This window comes from Rhizophagus irregularis, chromosome 14, assembly GCF_026210795.1.
Source record: "Rhizophagus irregularis chromosome 14, complete sequence".
Classification (NCBI taxonomy): Eukaryota; Fungi; Glomeromycota; class Glomeromycetes; order Glomerales; family Glomeraceae; genus Rhizophagus; species Rhizophagus irregularis.
In genome coordinates this window covers 3,755,941-3,778,528 of record NC_089442.1, presented here as the reverse complement: position 1 = coordinate 3,778,528, position 22,588 = coordinate 3,755,941, and the positions used below count along the sequence as shown (strand labels likewise).

General features: G+C 31.3%; 4 protein-coding genes across 4 annotated transcripts; 3 read left to right on the top strand and 1 right to left on the bottom strand.

The window, feature by feature from the left end:
* Positions 1 to 1,006: 1,006 nt before the first annotated feature.
* OCT59_006505 (uncharacterized protein) lies at positions 1,007 to 4,708 on the top strand (the record flags this gene model as incomplete). The annotated part of the gene is made up of 19 exons (XM_066141309.1): positions 1,007 to 1,128; positions 1,197 to 1,227; positions 1,304 to 1,415; positions 1,491 to 1,848; positions 1,925 to 1,965; positions 2,039 to 2,088; positions 2,516 to 2,538; positions 2,613 to 2,646; positions 2,839 to 2,867; positions 2,923 to 3,051; positions 3,129 to 3,231; positions 3,309 to 3,372; positions 3,443 to 3,552; positions 3,625 to 3,675; positions 3,745 to 3,897; positions 3,966 to 4,184; positions 4,263 to 4,327; positions 4,403 to 4,535; positions 4,634 to 4,708. The coding sequence occupies 19 exons, from the start codon at positions 1,007 to 1,009 to the stop codon at positions 4,706 to 4,708; spliced, it is 1,902 nt and encodes a 633-aa protein (XP_065998110.1).
* Positions 4,709 to 4,946: 238 nt separating this feature from the next.
* On the bottom strand, positions 4,947 to 7,027 carry OCT59_006504 (uncharacterized protein; the record flags this gene model as incomplete). The annotated part of the gene is made up of 10 exons (XM_066141308.1): positions 4,947 to 4,991; positions 5,158 to 5,298; positions 5,368 to 5,403; positions 5,470 to 5,616; positions 5,690 to 5,822; positions 5,903 to 6,130; positions 6,203 to 6,320; positions 6,398 to 6,544; positions 6,628 to 6,669; positions 6,739 to 7,027. The coding sequence occupies 10 exons, from the start codon at positions 7,025 to 7,027 to the stop codon at positions 4,947 to 4,949; spliced, it is 1,326 nt and encodes a 441-aa protein (XP_065998109.1).
* Positions 7,028 to 7,163: 136 nt separating this feature from the next.
* Positions 7,164 to 8,166, top strand: OCT59_006503 (uncharacterized protein). Its single transcript, XM_025310953.2, has 3 exons — positions 7,164 to 7,498; positions 7,586 to 7,659; positions 7,938 to 8,166. Exons 1-2 carry the CDS (start codon positions 7,174 to 7,176, stop codon positions 7,594 to 7,596), a joined length of 336 nt encoding a protein of 111 aa, XP_025176474.2. The 5' UTR covers positions 7,164 to 7,173; the 3' UTR covers positions 7,597 to 7,659; positions 7,938 to 8,166.
* A 1,030-nt stretch (positions 8,167 to 9,196) lies between these two features.
* Positions 9,197 to 10,434, top strand: OCT59_006502 (uncharacterized protein; the record flags this gene model as incomplete). Its single annotated transcript, XM_066141307.1, has 3 exons — positions 9,197 to 9,529; positions 9,595 to 9,815; positions 9,897 to 10,434. The coding sequence occupies 3 exons, from the start codon at positions 9,197 to 9,199 to the stop codon at positions 10,432 to 10,434; spliced, it is 1,092 nt and encodes a 363-aa protein (XP_065998108.1).
* Between the last annotated feature and the right edge of the window lie 12,154 nt (positions 10,435 to 22,588).

Here is a 22,588-nt window from a genome sequence, read left to right as displayed (position 1 = left end):
CGTTGTTTCTTGGGAAGAAATTCATTTTATATTAGATCATTTTACCATAATATAACAAATTATATGTTTTACCAGTTGATTGCTTTGAAATTTCGAAACGTACACGTACATGAGTCTATGCGTTTTAACTTTTATTTTTAACATTATTATATACTAATATAATACAAAAGATCCACCTCCTAATATTCAATCTGTTCAAAGCTTATGTTTCAAATATTAATACGTTCTATTACTTTTTTCCATTAGCCAAAATTAATAATACTGCCTGAAACATTAATTTTTTAATTATGTACACAGCAAATTAATAATGCTGATATGAAATATCTGCTATTTGTTAATAAATAAATCGAAGTCATATGATAAAATGTATTTAATTATGTATACTACGTTGGATGCCGACCTCTATTATAATTATCCGCATGTATATTATGGTATCATATAAAAATTTATTATCAAAGATTTTTTTTAACCAACATAAAATAACAAATATCAGTTCTATTGGTTCTATTTTTATTTTTTGCCTATATACAACTAAAAGGATTTGATGCAACTTCTGTTTCCTTGTTACTTCCTTGATAGTATTATTACAAGAAACATTGTGTCATTCTCCTAGATTCTTTTGAGCTGCTTTCCAAGCTTAATATTTTGTTTATATGTAAGCTTCATGATGTTTGGCTAAATTTAGATATCTGGCCTCAATTCTAAGTCATTTCAAGTCTAAAACCTTTTTAAAATTAACTTTGATTCTAGGATAACAAAGTTACATTGCTAAATTTGAAATATTTTGCTAACAAACGAAAAATACCATGCACCCCACACCCTCACTATAGTGAATCCCACGGGCTGGAGATTAAAATTCGTTACAAAAATTTTATACGAGATTATTCATATCACATGACATTGATGATCTTTCCTTTCGAAATATCTTATGTATGTCACGTGATAAGTATACATATGATATGTATAAAAATAAAAAAAAAGTACATGTGACAATATTCTACAAGTAATGCAATCATACAAAGCAATAATTTTTGATATTGGAGGAGTATGCGTTGGTTCGCCTTTTCAAGGAATTGCTAAATATGAAAGACAATTTAACTTGCCGAAGAATTATATTAATGTAGCAATGTAAGCAACATTTTTTTTATGAATATTTAATTCTTTTATTTTTTTTTTCGATTAATTCCTTTAACTAGTGAAAAGAGTGGAGAAAATGGTGCATTTCAAGTAAGTAAAATTTCGTTATATGATTTTTTGATATATATATACTCACGCTATGAATCGAATATCTTCCTCAAATTAGCGTTTGGAACGCGGTGAATTATCTATTCCAGAATTCTATAAAATTTTTGGTGTAGAATTGTCGGATCCTATAAATAAAGGATACTATCTCCAATACTTACGATCGCGTAAAAGTAAGTATACTCTATTTCACTCACACAATTTTAATATAAATTTGCTAAATGTCTACTATCCATTTGTTTGATAAGCTTCAAACATCCCATCTCTTCCTGATAAAATTACAATTGATGGCAAAAAACTGTTTCGTATGATGATGTCAGAAGCCGCAAAAATTAATCCTGTTGTCTATAATGCCATTAAAAAACTTCGTGTAAATAAATTTAAAATTGCTGCTTTAACTAATAATTTTCAGTTGCCAATTCAAGACCAGGAGGAAATCGAAATATTAGGGGGAAGCCCTCCAATAGAATTTAAGAAATTATTCGACGAATATATTGAATCAAGTGTCATTGGATTACGGAAGCCTGATCCAAAAATCTTTTTATATGCCTGTGAAAAGTTAGGTGTCAAGCCTAACGAAGTTATATTTCTTGATGATATTGGAACGTATGTAAAACCTTTTTAAAAAACTTTTAAAGACTTTTTTTCCTTCGCCATATTTTACTAGATTTATCATATATAGGAACTTGAAAGCAGCAAGGGACTTGGGAATGAAAACTATAAGTATGAATCTTATTTAATATTGCAATTATTCAATCCTAATAAAATTACTTATTACATTGTAACAAATATTCAGAAGTAAATCTGGGAAAATCTGATGATGCAATAAAAGAATTGGAAGATTTAGTAGGAATTCCTCTCCTAGATAATTCAAAGTCGAATTCAGCTAAGCTCTAAATTTACCAATATACTTAACACCTTAATGGATGTAAAGGCTATTATGACAAAAAAAAATGCGCCTATCACAAAATAAAGTCAAATACAAAAATATATATACTCGTTCATTAAAAACACAAGTATACACAACAAATTAAAAAAGCACTCTATACAAAGTAAAACTGAGAGTGTTTCAATTTTATTAGACTATTAATATTATTAATAAGTTTCTTCAGCTAAAGTATACCTGGTAGCACAGTATTAGTGTAAGTTTAGTGATTATGTAATAATGCTCATGTCATATAAAGAGATTCCATTATGCATCTTTTCAATGAAAAAATAAAGTGTATCTATCAATCAGATAAAAGAAACCATATGTATATCGTAAACTTTGAAGTTTGAATGGACCCAAAGTAAAATGTAAGAACAAAATTTCGAATAATTGGGAACGTTGAAATATAACTAACAAATTAAATAATGGAATAAATTTATAGAAAATCTACAGCTGCAATAAAAGCCGTAAAAGTCGTAAGTATTCTGTAATTTGTTTATTTATTTATTTTGTTCAGGATTATATGATGAGAAACATGCAAAATAAAGTGAATATTTAATGATCACCTTTATTTAAGTCTCTGAAAAATTCCTCATCATTACATCATATATTTACTGCGGCCCCCAATTTCGATTATAAATTTACATGCGATTTACATTTTTACACAGTACTCTCACGCGAAACGCGTAAACAATGGGTATTAAAGGCTTAACTAAAGTTATTGGCGATCGCTGCCCTAATGCCATCAAAAGTAATGAGATAAAGAATTATTTTGGACGTAAGGTTGCAATTGATGCTTCAATGTCAATATATCAATTCTTGATCGCTGTGAGGCAACAGGATGGACAACAATTGACCACTGAATCAGGAGAGACTACAAGGTTCATTATTTTAATATGCAATACAATAAATTCGACGCGTTTTTTAACAAAAATATTCCTTATCCGGTAACTAATAGCCATTTGATGGGTATTTTTTATCGAACGATTCGAATGGTCGAAAATGGGATAAAACCTTGTTACGTCTTTGACGGAAAACCACCAAAATTAAAATCTGGTGAGGTAAGCTTTGTAAAACTTGATATTAAATAGATTATTCCATATACAACTTTGTAAATAAACTTCACGACGCGTTTTAGCTTGCGAAACGTTTGGAGCGAAGAAAAGAAGCGAGTAAAAGTCTCGAAGAAGCTGAAGAATTGGGTAAATAATATGGAGAATATTTCGTGAATAAATTATTAAGTACGTTGTATTAAATATGAAGTATACACAGGTGAAACTGTTGATATAGACAAATTCAGTCGACGAACCGTTAAAGTTACTTCAGAACATAATGATGAATGTAAAAAACTATTAAGCTTAATGGGAATTCCATATGTTGAGGTTGTTTTATCTGTTATATCTTTTTTCCTTAACAATTTTTTATTAACTTTTGATTTGCATATACGTTTATAGGCACCATGTGAAGCTGAAGCTCAATGTGCCGCTTTGGCCCGAGATAAGAAGGTAAAGTTTTTATTTAATTTATTATTGAAATTAGATTCTCTCATAATTATTTTTATTTTCTTTATTTAGGTATATGCAGCCGCATCCGAAGATATGGACACATTGACTTTTTCGACCCCCGTACTATTACGACATTTAACTTTTAGTGAAGCTAGAAAATTACCTATTGGCGAAATTCATCTAAATAAAGTATTAGAGGGGCTTAACTTTACAATGGAGCAGGTAAGTTATTTATTAATTGCCTTATTTTCTATATTATAATAAATATAATACTTATATTTTTTGAATAGTTTGTGGATTTATGTATTCTTTTGGGTTGCGATTATTGTGATTCTATTAAAGGCATTGGCCCACAAAGAGCGGTTGAATTAATAGATAAGCATAAATCGTTAGAGGAAATAATTAGGACTCTTGATCCTAAGAAGTATCCAATTCCAGATGATTGGATGTATAACGAAGCAAGACAATTGTTTCTAAATCCAGAAGTTCTAGATCCGAAAGATATCGACGTAAATGGCTTTATTTTATTGTATTTTCACTAATATTAGATCCTTCCTTAGTTCCATCTAATTATGTTTCTTAAAAAGATTAAATGGAAGGATCCCGACGTTGAAGAGATTGTCAAATATTTAGTTCATGAAAAAGGATTTAGGTAAAAAAAAAATTAATCAAAATAGAATGATTAATATATATTTGCCATATATTGAATAACTATTATTTGATGTAGTGAGGATCGTGTAAGAAAAGGAGTCGATAAACTTGCAAAACATCTTAAGACTGCAACACAAGGAAGGTTGGATAGCTTTTTTACTACGCTACCAAGCAGTCCAAAAGCACCTTCTAAACCTTCTAAACGTAAGGTAATTATCTAATTATTGTAATTATTTATTTTCTCATATAAGAATATTTCTTATATTTCTTCGTTTCGTTATTGATCAATCATTTTTATTTATGTAAGGGTGAGGATGAAAAATCAAATAGCAAATCAAAAAAACCTAAATCAACAAGCAAGAGAGGAAGACCGAAAAAATAATAACCGGTTATAACAATTTGTAATTCACATAAAAAAAATATTCTTTTTTTGTCAAATAAATATGATCATTTTGATATTTCGTTTTTAAAATTTTAAAATCAAGTAAACTTTTAACATTCAAGAATGTATATATATCTTATTATATTTATTATTATAATAATCAATATTTTTCCTTTCCAAGAGTACAAACAAACCCAAAATCATAAAAATAAAATAAAAACTAGAAAAATAAATAAAATTATGTGGAAAGTCGAATCGGAAGAAAGTTTCCAATAATTGCAGACTATGAATCATAATAATTGAGTAAAGTAAGAAATAGATCGATCAGTTTTTGCCAGAAACTAGTGATAAAAATAACTCACCGGTCTATAAATGTTTATAATATTATTATTTGGGAAAACATGTGAATAAAATTAAATTCTATTAATTCTCAAAAAATAATATTATACATACATATTATACTTGTCACGACGGATTGTAAATGAAAAGCAACAAGAAATAACATTCTGCATATCTTGATCCGGTCCTTTTAGTAAGCAGGATGTTAGAACTGCTTTCTGTCCAGCATCAAACGCTATGTTACCGTATTTCTTTGTAATAAATAAAGATATTAATTTAACATATTATAACAATTTGCATTATATTGATATGTCACATACCTCCCAATAATTCACGGCTGATTCCTCCATCATTAACTATAAAATCAATGCAAAAATATATTTATTTATTCATATTAGGTACATTTCTTTGCATATTTTTACCTCATATATGCAGAGTCTTCCTTCTCTAAGCATTTCAATAGGTACTCCTATAAGTAAAGCAAATTCTTTATTTCCCTTATAAATTTCACCTGTCCTGCGCCATAGACAAGCAGGAATTCCCATGGAACTGAATACCCTATCGTAGCCCTATTATATAATAAGTATATAAATAAACTAATTATGAATTAAAATAGATAAATTTAAGTGATTTTCTTCAAACCAATAAGAGCCGTTCAAAGGCTTCTTCTACTAAAACCAGGTCTATATCCGTTAGAGATTGAGCGACATTGCGAAACGTCGGTCGAAAAGTTCCAAGTGAATTCAAAATCCGCTGTCTACTTACACTTGTCATACTCGAAAAGATAAATAATATTAAATTAAGCCTAATCCAAATTTTAATAGTAAGAAAACTGCAAATGATTTTATTTCTCACTTATTTTCCATATATTTTTGTAGTCGTGTATATCCGCTAACATAATTATATGGCTTCAAAATTCCAGCTTCAAACTTTGCGTTGATCACCTGAGTTAGTCGCTCTTCTGAAGGGCCATCAGATGGATCAGCAGCTGTCAAAAGAAATTTCTCAGTACTAATGTCTATCAAATTTCCATCAGAACTTTGTTGATTCTGTGTATTCCCATCCACGTTTTCCAAAAAGTCACTTTATCGAATAAAAAAGATAAAATCAATCTTTGTAAAATATTTGAACCAATTGAACAGAGAATAAGCTTACGTAATCACAGTGAATTCATGTCCCATGTGTTCACTAGCAAAGGTAAGAGGCGTTGTCGGTAATTGTGAATATGTAAATGCTTGCATAGCTAAATTATTATAAGCATTCGATCTCATAACTTTCCCAAGAGGGAATAAACTTTCTAAGCAAACAGCGTAAACGCAATGAAAGTAAAACTTAATGTAAAATATTTACCTTCTTGAGGAAGCGATTGCATTGCTAAAATACCAGCTGGTAAAGCATTGTGTCCGCTAGACATCTGTTGAACGCCATGAGAACCCTTTGGCTCATCGTGACAAAGATGTCCTATGCTACGCTTGATGCAACGTTGACAAGGACGACCTAAGAGAGTAATCAATATAATAAATAAATAAAGTAAATTCAGTAGGAAAACGACAAAACATACAAATATATATAATATATACCATCATCACAGGTCATATGAGATCGTCGACAGTATACGCATGCTTAAAGCATTTATAAGTTAAAATGCAAGAAATACGTCAAAAATATAATTGCTGCAAAATAATAGGTACCATGAGTAACTTTTCGTCTTTTAGGACCGGCTCTCTTTTTTTTGTCGGTTTCCTTCGTCGTTGTTGAAGTATCGCCGGTTTGGGCCTCATTCTCGGTTTTAATAACTGGCTCTGTATAATTTGTTTGTTGTTGTTGCTGTTCCAATTGTTGATGTTGAAGGACCTGAGAGTTATTATTATGTTGCTGTTGCTGTTGCTGTTGTTGTTGTTGTTGTTGTTGTTGCTGCTGCTGTTGCTGTTGAACGGATTCCATTTGCTGGGATTGTAAGGTAGAAGTATCGTTATTCATAAAATATAATAGAGTAAATAATAAATGAAATCAGATCAGATCTTTAATAGCATTGGCTGTTGCTAAAGTGTTATCCGCAGAATTTTAACACGTGATACATTACTACTTAAGCATTTTTGATTTGAAAATCCCCATCGTCTAACAGCATGTCTAGTCAGTCACCACAAAATCAAGCATCTCTATACGTTCCCGAAAACATTGTTCATAATGTCAAAACCATCACGTTTATTCGTTCTTCAATGTCAGCTATCACCGGTTCAGCAGCTGGAATTTTGGGCTTAACCGGCTACAGTGGTTTCATATTTTATACTTTAACAGCAATTCTTACTTCTTTTCTAATATGGTCAATTAAAACTAATGCGAATCCAGGAGTATACTTTCGTAATGGTTCTGATGTATGGACTGAAGGTGTATTTGGTGGTTTATTTTCCTACGTACTATTTTGGACTTTATTGTACGGAATTGTTCATGGTATGTTATGTGCGAAAACAATAATCTTTGACGTATCTAGCGCACTTATTTAATGATTACTCAAAATATTTATCCACTCTTTTACAGTTTATGATTAAACCTAGAAGTTCAAATAATAGAATTTTATCACATGATTTAAAGATTCACGAACTTAATGAAAGGTGATCATTAAATAATAATTCTCCTTGTTTTTTATCATTACTTACTAGTCTTTTATTACATGCCGTGAAAAATTTCATTTTACTTTGGTCTATTCAAAGTTCACGATATACAGAAATATTTTAACGTAAATTTATAGTGAACATTATATACAATCATTAAATTCGCATTTTTGATTTAATTTCTTACATAATACATATTTGGAGATATTACGTACTTCTGATAACGAAGTAACGTAAAGTCACATGTTGTACTTATGTTATTTTTATTGGTTCCATAGGACTCTGGATAATTATAATAAAGGTCATATTCAAAAAAAGTATATTATTTACGAAAAGGTCATGGATATTTAGAAAAAAGTCATGGTCCCGACATAGTAAACAGGTCATATATAATTTATTTCCATTTTATATTAGATAAATTTACCTGAAATTCAACGTTTTATTTAAAATATGTGTATGAGTCATATAACTTTATTTTTAACATTAAAAATCCCATTTTTCTATGAAATTTTTGTAATTTCCTAAATAATAAATGATCAAAATGACTAGAAATATGTGAAAACAAAGCATATTTTGGTTCACATACTGGGAAATGGAATTGTAAAAAGAAACTTGTTAATATTTAAAAGTTGTTCAATAGTTTTATTGTTTATTTTGTATCATAGTATATAATTGTAAAAAAAGAAATAACAATTTATAATTTTTTTAATTCAATTACAATTGATTATTATTATAAAATCAATTAATAATACTGATTAAATTTAATATGAAATAAGAAATACTAAAGAAATTGTATTAAAGTTACATGATAAAAAGAATATCTTTAATATATATATTTAAATATATCATTTATTGTATTTGCTCACTGGTGTACCATATCAATAAATAAAGTATTACTCCCTTTGAGGGTAATTACAAAAAAAAAAAATATTTAAATATATATTTTTTTGGATTTTTAATTAATACTGTAAATTATATGGTAATTCCTAAATTTCTTTAACTTATAGCAAATAAAATGTATTATATGGGCAGATTTGATTTATTTAATAATTAGTTTTGTTTTGTTTTTAATACACTGCATATTTTATTAGTAAAAGTTAAGAAAAAATACATTTGTTATTTTACTTAAACCCTACATAAGTATGCATAGTTCAATTACATTACTTTTATCTATAAAATTCAAAAAAAAAATTAATACTATTAAATCTCTAAATAATCCAGAAATATCAAAAAAAGACTAAACTAAATAAAAGGAAAATTATGAAAATTTAAAGAAAAAACTGAATAAAAAAGGTAATAAATACCAAATCTCTATCTACTTTATAAATCTCTTATTAACAAAAAAGTTTACTCTTCAAATAACTATAAATTTCAATTAATATTTTATGAAAAAATCTTTATAATACTTTTAAAATAAAATATTAATAAATCTAACTTCTTAATATATAACTGTTATGAGAACTCTTTCTGATAATCCTCATATCCATTTTTTTAGCAGAAAAATAATTTTATTTTTTATTATTTTATAGCTTAAAATATGGTACACCTGGCCAAATATACTAATATTATTAACCTCGATGAAGTTAATGAATATAATATTAATGGAAAGAGCTTTCTTGACATACTAAGTATTGCCCTTCAGAAGGTAAAACTTACCAGACCAACCGCTATTCAAGGATATGTAGAGCGTATTTTACCTGCTGAAGAATACAACAATACTGAAACCTTTAAAGATCATAGACCTGTACTTAAGGAACTTGGTGTTAAGAATGAAGTTCAACTCACCTATTTGTTGTTTACTCTCGATACTATTGCCGATGAGTATGAAGTCTCTCTAAAGAATTACATAGACAAAACAATCCAAAAACAAGTAGCGCAGTTCGAGTCAACAGAACTAACCAATGATACGCCAGTATCAATACAACTGAAGTACAGCTGATGGAAACAGAAATTTTTGAAAATGTCGAACACCAATTAATAGATGTGGAACATGACGATCAAAACACTGAACACCAATTAGAGAACGTGATGGCAGAATCTTTAACAAAAAACTCTAAGAGTTTCACAAAATTGAATGCTAAAGCCATATCCTATACCCCAAAAGGAAAGGATGTACTGTTACATTTGCAAAAATGGCCTTCAGGAATCTACATGCAGTAGCAATGCGATACCTTTTCGACTCCATCCGTAATAGGTCCAAAAACGAATAACGCGACTAAAGATACGGCGTCTAATAGCAAAGTTTTGCAGCTTAAGAAAAAACAACAACACGCTCCTCCAAAAGAAATACAATCAGTAATGACCGGATATGATCCAGTACTCAAGGATAATATTTGGGAAATTACTTTATATGATATCCCCTCCACCTGGCCTCAACTCGAAATTCTTCAGTATTTTGAGAAATGGAGTCACATGATCGCTTTTAAAATGAAATATCAGAAGAAATATTTAACGGTCACCATTTCAATCAACTTCAATAAGTGGGCTATGAACCTATGGAATCAAGGAGTTTGGACCGCTTCTTTAGACCCATCTAATGGTATCCTATTAACTGGAATCTTCAACAAAAAAAGAAAGAAAACGATTTGTTTGTGTATGAAAAGACATACCTGGAAATATCGTACTTTGATGCTATATCCTTCAGACCCTTCTCAATTACCTATCTCATATTTGGGATGCAAAGCTTTTAAGGTGATCAGGAGAAAAATACTTGCAAGCTTATCATGTATTATGAAAATTGAGCAGATTTGGATAAAATCACAAATACCAAGTTGAACTTGCAAGAATATGAAGGTGTTTGGATTAGGTACTTTTCACCTCAACTATTTAAAGGTCATAATCGACCACCAAGAAGTGGCCGAAATCAGAAGCGAAGAACCAAAACTCGGCTAACGAGGTTGAACCAAATTACAGATAACAAGATTAAGACGAGTAAGATTACTGCCTAAACCTCTCCAAAATTCTACGATTAGTTTCTTCAAGATTTTACTATAGTTTTATTATAGTTTTCAATGAGTTTCAGCAGGTTTCGTATTTATTTAATAAGTTTCGTCAGGTTTCGCTTTTCTCCAGAGTTTTGCCAACTTTTTAATAAGACTTTCATATAGTTTTGGCAAAGTTTTGCTATTTTGGCATTTCACCAACTTGCCAAAACCTCCTAGTTTCTCCAGCAACCTTAAAGATGAATAAACCTCTTAGAAAAAACATGTATCTTCGACTCTAAAGAATATGAAGAAAGGTTTGGATGGTAGTGAATCGGGCAAACTTACTTTATTAGCAGAAATTAGATCATTACTAAGAAGGCTTAAGAACTAATGGGATGACTGCTTTACCTTGATGACTATATATAGAATTGTGATAGACAGTATAGTAGACTTCATATCTGTAGAATACTAATAATTTTTTTTAGTTACCCCTATTTTAATTTTTTTTTTTTACCCCGACTTATTGTTTTTACTCCTATTACTTCATTTTGTTCGAAATGGGTTTCGTCTGCAATAACAGTGAGTCCTTAGGGGCACTCATGGCATAGATCAAAAGGAAGGGATCTCTCTAAGAAAATACACCTACAAGGTAGACTTACTTCTCTAGCCTAAGTCCTTCACTGACAGTGCACATATAGTTGCTTCGCTGAAGTTAGCAAGTGATGTAGTTCTTTACTAAATTAGAATTTATATTAGTTTTACATATATTGTATAAACTTATTTTTAAAAATCTTAATAAAGATCTATATGTGGTGCAGTAAAAAAAAATATATATATATATATAACTGTTTTAATCTTCAAAATTATGAAAAAAATTCAGGTTTTACAAAAGTAAAATTATTTTTAATATAAATTACTTCCAATATATAGTTTTTTTAAACTATAAATTTAAAATCTAGATAAATTTTAAAAAAATTTTCTTTAAGTCATTATATCTAAAAAGCAATTTACAAGAACTATAAGTTAAGAAAAATTAAGTTTTTTCTTTAGCTTTTTTTTACTAAAAAAATGGTCAAATAATTGATAGATAAAAATCAATTTAATAATTTGAATGTTAATTATTTTAATTAAATTATATTAATTTTAATTAAAATAATCAATATTCTAATCTATATATAATGATTAACAAATAAATTAGAGTATTGCTAAATATGATGGTCACCAGTAGTGGATTTATGATATAATACCGGTTAGTGTTTTATTAAATTTTAATTCAGGCCAAAAATGCATCTTAATACTGGTATGGTAATAATCACTGCTGGTGAGATTTTCAATAAATTATAATAAGATAAATATACAGTAAATAAAGTTGCTTATTAAAATTTGTAAATTTTATTATATTAAAATCATTAAAATTATTTTTACTATTTTAGCATTATTTTGACAAATAATTTTAACAGTAAATAATGTAGTTTTATTAATTATATAATTATAACAGATTTTTTTCAAAATTAAAATTATAATAATACTAATTATTTTTTTTAAAAAAAATAAATTACTAATTAGTATTATCTAAAAAAAAAATCTATATGATTTTTTAAACTTATTTTAAGTTTCATAAATTTACTTACTTAAAAATTCTAAATCTTATTTAAAAATATAAATTTTAGTATTATAATTTTGCATTGAATAAATATAGGTATTGCATAAAGTAATAAATTACTTTATATATCTTTTAAATTGTTTTGTAACCAAATTTGCCTGCAATTTTATTTTTTAATTAAAGACACTTTTAAATATCTTAAAATATTTTATTACATAAACCAATATTTTTATAATAAATTCTATAGTATTTTCTAAGTAAAAATTGAAAAAAAAGTTCAATTTGATTAATGATTTTTTAAAAGTAAATGATCAACAAATTATAACAAATAGTAGCTAAATTTTTCAAATTGAAATATCTTTTTATCTATTAACCCTAGAAATATAAAATTACCACTATTTGATGTGTCTTAATGAGAAGAATCTGATAGAAATAAAATTGTTCTTCTACAAATATTATATGACAGAATAACTTATAAAATCTAAAAATTTATAAATTAATATAACTTTTTATCTATCAATTTTAGAGTTATGATTTTATTACCATTAAATGCACCTTAATAAGAGGAATTTAACAAATATAATTTCATCTTTCTATGATCACTAAATCTTAAGATATTTTAAAAATACAAAATTTTTAAAATTAATTTTAACCCCTACAGTTTAAGGGATAATATGTTATTTGTATCATGATATTTATTACATATTACCTTTTTAAAAAATTTATTACTAGGTAACGATTAATAAAATCACTTAATCTGATTGAATTAATTGATTACTAATAATTTATATATATTGTCCAAATTATTTTAGACTGCCATAATTATAAGTAAAATCCCAAATTTAATTTTAGCATTCCAAATTATTTTGGCACTTTACATAATAAATTACATATAAACTGAATAAATTACAGCATCCTAAATTTCCTAAATTATAATTATGAGTCTAATATAATAAATACTAATATATAATACATTAAAGTTTATTTAGCGTTTATATATTAATTCTCGTTATTGCATATTTTAGGAGTATTTTTAAAATTTCTTATCTTGTATACCTCTGTTTTTAAACAATCCAGTAATTGGATTTTAATAAATTTAAATTCATCTTGATTAAACAAATCTAATGGTAGTAAATTTGCATTTTTTATTTTAATATTAACTGAATTATTATTAAAAATGCATTTTATTATATATTACCTTTAAGTTGATACATAGTAACTAATACTTAAAGTTTTAAACTTTGAATTTTATTTTTATAATAACCATTACTTAAATTAGGATTTATTCCTTCTAAATAAGAAAATATTCTAGCCTTATTTAGTAATAAAAAATATTGATCACAATTTATTATAACAATAAATCAATATGATTAATTATAACCAATATCATATGATCGAATAATTTATAAAAATATATAAAAATATGTTAACTTTGAACTTTAATAACTTTAAAATATGATAAATAAAGGAAAAGTAATCCAATAATTTTAAAGAGAAGAACTCAAAGAGGACTATGAACATCTCTCATACAACTAAGAGGTAATACAGTCAACTCCTTCTATAGTCACTCCCGTTATAGTCACATTCTACTATATAGTCACACCAGTTGAATGTTCAAAACACTTTATTATTAAAATCTATCCTATATAGTCACAATCTATCTATAGTCACTATCACACCTATCCTCAAAAATCTTATATTAAAAAAAACCGTTTATAATCACAGTTATATAAAGAATATATTAAATAACTTGGCATTAATAATCATACAAAGATGTATCATAGCTTGTTAGAATCGTCTCACTGAGACAGACGAATCGAATGGTAGTAGTTTTATCCTTTTCCTGTGCAAACAGTCTTATGACTTTATTTTTTATTTTATATTTAACATCGAAAATACAGTCGAACAATATTGCAAAAATAAGAAAATAAACTAAAAAATAAAAAGAGTAGCTTCACGATTCATACAAGTAAAGAAATCTAAACTAAAATAAATTAAAGCAAAAAAAACTAAACTATTACAGAATCGCATACCCCAACTTTACCCAAAGGCCAGTGTGAGTCAACTATCCAACATCCAAAAATCCAGTCCGTTACCAGAAAGAAATCCTAAGAGGTTGAACTGTTAAGCGGCGCAGAAAATTCAAGTGCGAGATCCATGATCCATCCCGAATTATAGAAGAGGATATCCAAGAAATCCAGGAATTTACTGGTAAAAAAATGGTCTATTCTACACATATCCTACACATATCTTACATATATCGGGTTCTCAAAATGTAGAAAATCATACACAAATAATACACATATCATATACATATCGAATTCTTATATATATAGTATACTGTCAGTAATTGATATATGTATGATATATATATTAGTACCCGATATGTGTATGATATGTGTATTATTTGTGTATGATTTTCTACATTTTGAGTACCCAATATGTGTAAGATATGTGTAGGATAAATCATTTTTTTACCAGTGATCCTAAGAAACTGTCGCCAAAGAAGAGTTGTGAATTTGTGGAGAAGAAATAATAGGTGAAGAATTTGAAGATGTGCCACGTAATTTGGAAGCAGCTGAGATACCTACTGCTCTTCTCAAAGCATGAAAAAGAACATTCTGACATAACCAAATTTCACCATACAGTTCGACTTGGAAGTCATTAAGAAGAGGAGAAATAGTTTTATATATAGTAGAGAGGGAAAAGTACGGTTTCAAAAATGCCGTTAAATGTGCAGGTAACAGTTCTCTAATGAGCCAAAGACAGGACGGAGAAGGGTATCATAATCCCAACAATCTAAAGTAGAAAATTCAGTTTGAAAAGAAATATCCAAGGATTTCAAGGACAAGAACGAAGATAAGCAGAGGTCTCTAAATTTTATAACTTCGGAACGATGTGTTAGACGTGGATTAAAAGATCGGGTAAAATATAAGGACAAGTCCAAAGATGATTCAAGTCTTCGGGAAGGCGAGTTACATTGCAGACAGAACCAGCTCCGGAAGATACTGAAGTAGGCATACGTTGTTGTAGAGTAATCAAAGTAAGGCCAACATATCCGAAAGTTTGATTCAGAAGATCCAAAATTCAGGACGACCATTTTTATGCGAAGCGAAACCTTTAATCTGCGAAAGGCAAAAATGTATACCAGCCCAGTCAAAGAGTGCAGGAGAGCCAAGTGCAGTAAAACGCGCCATAGAACAGAATGATAAAAGAGCACAAGCATCTGCTATGGAGCGTATGAAGTGACGGATATTCATGTCAATAGGCAAAGAATTAAAGGTCAATAGACATGGAATGTGACAAAAGACCAAAGGTGAGAAAGTAGGTTGTAAAGACAAATGAGCATTTTTAGCCAAAGAATCTGCTTGTATATTATAAATATTATCGCCATGAGCAGGGACTTTAATCAAATCGACTTTAAGGTTACGATCCATAATAAGTTGTCGAATAGAAAGCCAAAGAAAATGATTGGGTTCACGAAGCAACTTCGGTGAAAAAGGAATATTAACAAAACATTTCCATAGCGAGATAAGCTGACTACAGTCAGTATAAATGGAAATTAAAGAGTTATGGGAAAGAGCGTTTAGTCCTAATACAACAGCATAGATCTTAGAACGCAAAGCTGAAGGAAAACATGAAGGGAAGCACAAAGATAAAGAGTCAAGAATAAATTCGTCATCATCAAGAGCAAGCCAAGCAGAAGTCATAGAAGGAGGAAAAGAGTCCTTAGCAGACAAAAATGAACCATCGGTGTACATAGTATGCACAGAAAGAGGTAAAACATCATCGTCTTCAATCCTTGAGGTAGAAGGAGAGGAATAGACAGAGGGATTAGGCGAGGACAAATTTGTCAAATGTACAAGAGTCAGAGAAGTAGCATAACTCCATAAAGTAGATAGAGTTATAGGAAGATAAGCCGCAAATACTTTAGCATTTTTGGTAGGATATCCCGTCGTTTCAGATAAAGCAACATTGAAAAAACATTTTTTGCTATTACAGCGTTGTTTAATGGCAGATTTTTTGGATAGAACAGGTATATTAAAAGAACAACCAGGACAAGGATTATAGGATCGTTCATCGGCTGAAGTAGATACAGGAAGCCAATGAGACATGATAGCAGAGTTTTGTTTCTTATAGGTGATACAGATACGGCCAACAGATAAAGTTTGGGTAGCAGAATTAAAATTAATAGCCCATTGAGAATAAAAATGATAATCTTTAACAGTATGATCTAATAAACAAGGTGAAGCTAAAGTAAAAGAAGAATTAATAAAATACAAAGGCAAAAATAAAGAAGAAGAAGAAGAAGAAAGAAAATTATTATTAATAAAATTAAACCAAGTAGGAATTTGTCCTTTACGACCAACGATACTAAGGTAACGAAAATCAGACCAATTTATAAGATAACGTCCACAAGGAGAAGCCAATTGGGCAAGCACAAAAATGTTCAAAATTTTCCAAAGTTTCCAAGCCGTCTGAAAAATCGAATGTGGTAAAATAGATCGGAATGGCAAAGCTTGTTGTAAATCCCATCTCAGAGGTCGGAAAGAAAGGGACCATGTGATATTCAATCGCGAAGAGAATAAAAGTGAATTGTACAAAGTGTGTGTCCGAAAAGAAACTACTTGAGACCATGGTTCTAGGCTAATAGTAGTCGGGCAGCTTTCAGCGTCCAAATATCCTTGAAGATAAGAGATAGCATAAAGGGCAAAATTCCTGAAATCAGGATGTGTAAATATTTTTTGCCAAGATGCAATGTGGGAGGAAAGGAACCGATAAAAGGCATTTTGAATTGAAAATGGAAGTTTGAGAAATAACAAAGCCAATGGGGTAGTAGCAGCAAGTCCAGCTTTTTTCTGTAAAACCGAGAACATAGGTTTAATAATTGATTCAATCGTTTTTTCTGAGAAAAAAGTAGTTTGTAGATGAAATTCCAATCTTGGGAGGAGAACAGCATTATATAAGTAGGCCACATGTTGCGCCAGTAACTTTTTTGGACCAAGAAGAACAGCCATATCTTTAACCATAGAACGTGCTTGTTTAAGCACAAATTGGGAAGAAGCGGATAAAGAAAACCAAACACCTAAAAAATGAAATGAAGTATTCAAAGCTAAAGAAGAAAGAGAAAGAGAGGTTTCCATAATCAAAGAAGAGGGTAAAAGATCAAAAATAATGTTTGATGAAGGGGAAGAAAATGAAAGTAGAACATATTTAGCCGAATTGGCTTGAACATTATTTAAAGTATAAAATTCAGCAGTAATAGAAAGTCAATCTTCAATGCCAGCCTTCGAAGAAGCAATAAGGGTAGAATCATCCATAAATGTCAAATGTGAAACAGGTAAAAAATGTTGTTCAAATTCAAGTGGAGAATAATCTAGAAGAGCTAAAGATTTTAAAATAAAAGGATCTCGTGCTTCATGATTCAAAACAGTAAGTAAGGGATCTAAATAAATAACCCAAAGTAAAGGGGAAATAATTTCTCCTTGATCGATACCAACAAGCACTCGATAAGTAGCAGTATCGCCATGACAAGTAATAATTCTATTATTACGTCGTGTAAAAAGATTCAAAATAAATTGCACTAAAAGTGCAGGGATATGTAATCTAATTAAAGCTAATTTGAGCATATTCAAATCCATAGAATCAAAAGCTTTAGAAATATCTTGAGAAACGATCCATAGTTCTTGATCATCAGTAGAGTCATGTTTTTGTTGATGGATAATCGTATCAAGCATTTTGATAGGGACATCAGTAGAACCACCAGGTAGACCCGCAAAGTTTCCTCCTTGAAGGACATTATTGTCGGCAAGGATGTTAGAGAGACGATTAATAACGACCTTAATAACACATTTTTGAACAGTTTCCAGAAGAGTAATAGGTCGAGTGTTCTTGAGTTGAGCATCAAAATCATGGGTTTAGGAATAGGATAAACCATTGCTTTACGCCAGTCAGCAGGAATATCACCGCGAGAAAGGCAGGTATTGGCAAGTAAAAGAGAAAAATCCAAGACTTCGCCGGACAAATGTTTTATCATCTCATAAGAAATTTTTGAAGGGCCGGAAGCTTTGTTATTTGGCATAGAGGAGATTATATCAGACCATTCTTGTAGAGAAATAGGCGCCAAAACAGGATCATATAATGAAGCAGACACACCAGAAAGGGGGGTGTAAGCTTGTTGCCACCGAGCAGGAAATGAAGCAATAAAAGAATAGCAAACCAACGGAGAAGAAACAATTGATTGGAAATGAGTAATAGCAGCTTGTTTAATATCCGAAGGATCCGTTAATAGAGTAGGAGTAGAGTTCAGGACAACCAAGACGCAGTCAAGAACAATCGAACGTTTTTCAACTGATAAGGCAGAGTCTATAAAGGAGCCAAGTGAGTTCAAAAAATGCTTGTCACGTAATGCGGTGTAGTATTCCACAGAGTCCGTAAGGTGTTGGGCAAATTTAGTGGATAAAAAAGCAGTAATTAAATTCTTTTGTGATCGTAAAAAGAATTTAAATTCAGATATGGGAGTTGTAGAATAAGTAGGAACTGAATAATCAGGAAGCAAAGATACAAGATTCTCTAGATGAGAAGGTAAAGCAATAGTCATTTGCGAAATTTAAGTAGGCCGATTAGGACGACGAGTAGTAAGGCGATATAAAAATTGATCTAAAAACTTGTTGATAGCAATAAGTTTAATTAATTCAGGAGAATATGAATGTCGATGCGTGTTGGAGACTTTATGAAAGGGTAAGGTTTCAATTGCAGCACTAAGTATGGCAGCTTTCAAGGCGTGCCACATACGATCAAGGGAAAGAGAAGAAAAATCAAGACGAGAATTATATTGTCTATCTAAATACACTTCAAGAGAATCATCCACCTCAGCAGTAAAGTTATTCCATTGTTCATCTGAAGTGGAGGTATAAGAGAAAATAGTACGTATTTCTTTTTTTTTGCTTAAGACGAGACTTGGCCAAAATAGCCAGGCAAGAACTAAAGTCAAAAACAGTTGTAAGAACTTTATGATCAGTAAAAGGGCGATCAAGTAGCTTGGGGCAATCAACCACTAGCGAAAAGAGGCCAAGAGCAGAAAAACCAGGTGAAGACCAGATATAATCCAGTCTAGAAGATCCATTAGTATGATAAAAGGTAGGGTCAGGACTTTCAATAGAGGAATGAGATTGATGATTGGTAAAAAACCGAGAAGAAAGTAAACGAAGGAGTTTAAAATGATTGGGTGAATAATTGGAATGGGCGATTTCATCAACATTGAAATCGCCAAGAATGACTACATAATAGTTATTAGCATGGGCATGATCAAGCCAAGAAAGAAGTTTGGCAATAAGATCATTACAAATAGAGTGATGAATAGAACCAGAAGGAGGGTAATATAAAGAAATAATAGAAATTTTCGTTTGATGAAAAAAAAGATCTAATTTAAGAAGATGACCATTCCAAGAATCAATAGTTTGAACATGTTTATGAAGGGGATTACGAAGCAAAATGCCAACACCATCATGGGGACGAGAAGAGGTCGAACAGGCCTAATAGGACCTAAAATGATGTTGGGAGTGTTCATTGTTGAAGATAAATTTAGCATTTGAAGGGGAAAGATGAGTGTCATTCAAAGATAAAGCACCAAAAGAAGAATGGAGAAAGAAATTAAGCAAATGTTGTTGTCGAACTGGGGAACATAATCCATTAACATTAATTTGACCAAATTTAAGAAGGGGAGAAGGGTGAGGAGAAAAATTATGTTTTTTGTTGTCCATCATTACTACACTATGATAAAATGTAAGTAGTAAAGGGGGATAATTGGTAGATAATAATTATTGGGAGTTCACATTATCGCGAGCAGCCAAGAATTATTTTTGTTGAGCCATGCCTTGTTGAACCGTTTTTGTGAGTTCAGTAACTGTAGCAGTAAGAGAGGAAGAACAAACTTGAGGTGAAGTGGCAGGACCAGGGATCAGACTCATACGGGGAGGAAGAGGAATATGTGATTGAGCGGTAAAGTTGGAACCATTTGGAGGTGAAACAGGGAAGCCAAAATCCATGAGGTTGTCACTAAGACGTCTAGGATCCGAAGTTTCAATATTATCCCATCCTTGGTTCATAGATTCAATCTTCAGGAGAGGAGGAGCTTGAGGTTGTGGGATCTTGGAACAGGAGGAGAAGAATGATGATCTTCTAGCCATTTAACTCAATTCTAAAGTTGGACAAATTCTGTGGTGAGATGAGTAATCTCTTCAAGTATAGCAGTGATTTGTTCAGTAATATATTGCCAATCCATTAGAGGGGGAATATCCATCGCAGCTATGTCGTGATCTAAATCAGATTGAGAAGGACGTTGGGGATGACGATGATTGTGATGTTGAGAGCGCGAGCGTGAGGATCTAGGGTGAGAGCGAGACTGGAAAGGAACTCTTCTACTAGCAGCATCAGCATAAGATCTTTGTTGGGAATTGGCCAGACGTGCAAAATGATTATGACGTTTAGCAGAATGAGAAGGAGGTAAGTGTTTATTATATAATTCACGCAATTTATCATTGCTAGACCATGGACGAAAGGGACGTTGAGGAGTACGTGATGAGGCACATTTATCTGGATTACAACCGGGGCGACCACAATGATGACAAAGAGAGGCGACTTCAGCAGGTTATGCTAAGTAAGGCCAATAGATTTGAGAGCGCAAGTAATCCCCATAGCCGATTCTTTAGTGGTAGAGGAGTAGAAGTGCACATATGCGTATGGCTTAGGATTATATGAATTGTAGGAGAAAGGAATGTTGACGCTTTTAGCGGAAACTTCTTCGGCAATTTCAGATAGGTCAGCGGCAACAAAACCACGTGGAAGGCCGGCAAGAAGTGCAACATGGGCGCGTCTAACGGCGCGTTGGTCAGGTGAATAAGAAGCAGGGCAAACGCATAAGCAGTGCCCAGTACAAAGAACAGCCCACGTGGTTTCAAATTGTTCCATAGATGTGGTGGAGTCAAAAACGATATATGCAGTGCGATAGAGTTTTGAAAGGCGTGTTCGGCAGTGGGTAATAATACCATAACGGGAGAAAGTACCCCTTAATTGTGCATCAGTAACAAAAAGAGGAACGTCAGTAACTACCAAGGTATGAAGCTGTTCATCTACCTTTTTAGCACATGGATCATGCTCGTGGAACTGTAGATCATGCAGGGAGGTGATGGGTGCAGCGATAGCTTTTTCCATATCGGGTTTAAAACGAAAGTAGACAACGATAATTTTGGTGTCGCCTAATCTTTGAGTGGTAGCTTTACTACCATAAAAGGAAAAAGAAGAAAATTCGCGGTCAGTCGCGTCACAAGCTTCGCGATTGGTTTTGAAGTGGGTCCAAAATCCTTTGATAGTGGAGGGCGTAGCCGCAGCATAAAAGCGAAGGGGAAGATTGTATAGCAGCGGTAGACGCGTCAGGAGACGCGGCGCGGTCAGGTTCAGGAGGCAAAATTTCTACAGATTTTCCTTTGTCTGCAGAGTTAGAAGGGGAATGTTGGGAGTCATCAAGGGAGGTACCAGAGTCAGGAGCTGAAGGGGACGTGTTGGTTTCAACGGGGGAGGAGACGAAGTTGAAGTAGTTTCCTGAGGAGCAGGAGGAGTTAAAATATTGTCTTAGTCCATAACAGGTTCAGAAGAAACCCGTGTACATTTTGCAGAGTTGTCAGTCGAAGGTTGCGAAGTAGGACCTGAAGTAGAAGTAGAAGAACCTTGACCTTGAACGTTGCCAGAAGGAGGACTCTGGACAGGACGTTTTGGAGCAGAAGTACCAGAAGCTTTATTATTTCGTCTGTTAGTCATAGCTAAAAGTAGAAGGGAGAACTAGAAATATGTAATAGTTAATAGTAACGCAAAGTAAATAATAAAAATACTTCGAAAAAATTCTTTTTATTTTTGTCGCAATATTGTCGTGAAGGCAACAGGAGAGAGTTTTTAGTTTTTAGTTTTATCCTTTTCCTTTGCTAGTGTTTACGGCCAGACCACCTATTGCCTCTTTATGAGACTAATCTCGGGTCTGTATCCTATCATCTTCATGGGCAACCATTATACTGAGTACTTAATTCTTGAGGTAACAGCACCACTTTAGAAGACATCCCCTATCGGGCCATTTTAGGCTGATCTGAAGCTAGGTACACGCCACTTACTCATCCTTAATCCATTGCATGATACTGGTACTCAATTTATTTTACGACCTTTAGAGAGCACCTACTTTCATGGAGGACTTTCAACAGGTAACATCAACCATCTAGTACCCTTCCATACCACTATTTTGGGTATAAGCTCACTCAAAGGCCACTACAGTCCGCGATTACCTAGCACCGATAGTACAGTTGTTTACCACAAGTGGTATACTTTGTAGTGACCACAGTTTTATCCTTTTCTTTGC

Coding starts and splice junctions, on each gene's coding strand:
- OCT59_006503 (XM_025310953.2), top strand. CDS start 7,174: ATGTCTAGTCAGTCACCACAAAATCAAGCATCTCTATACGTTCCCGAA.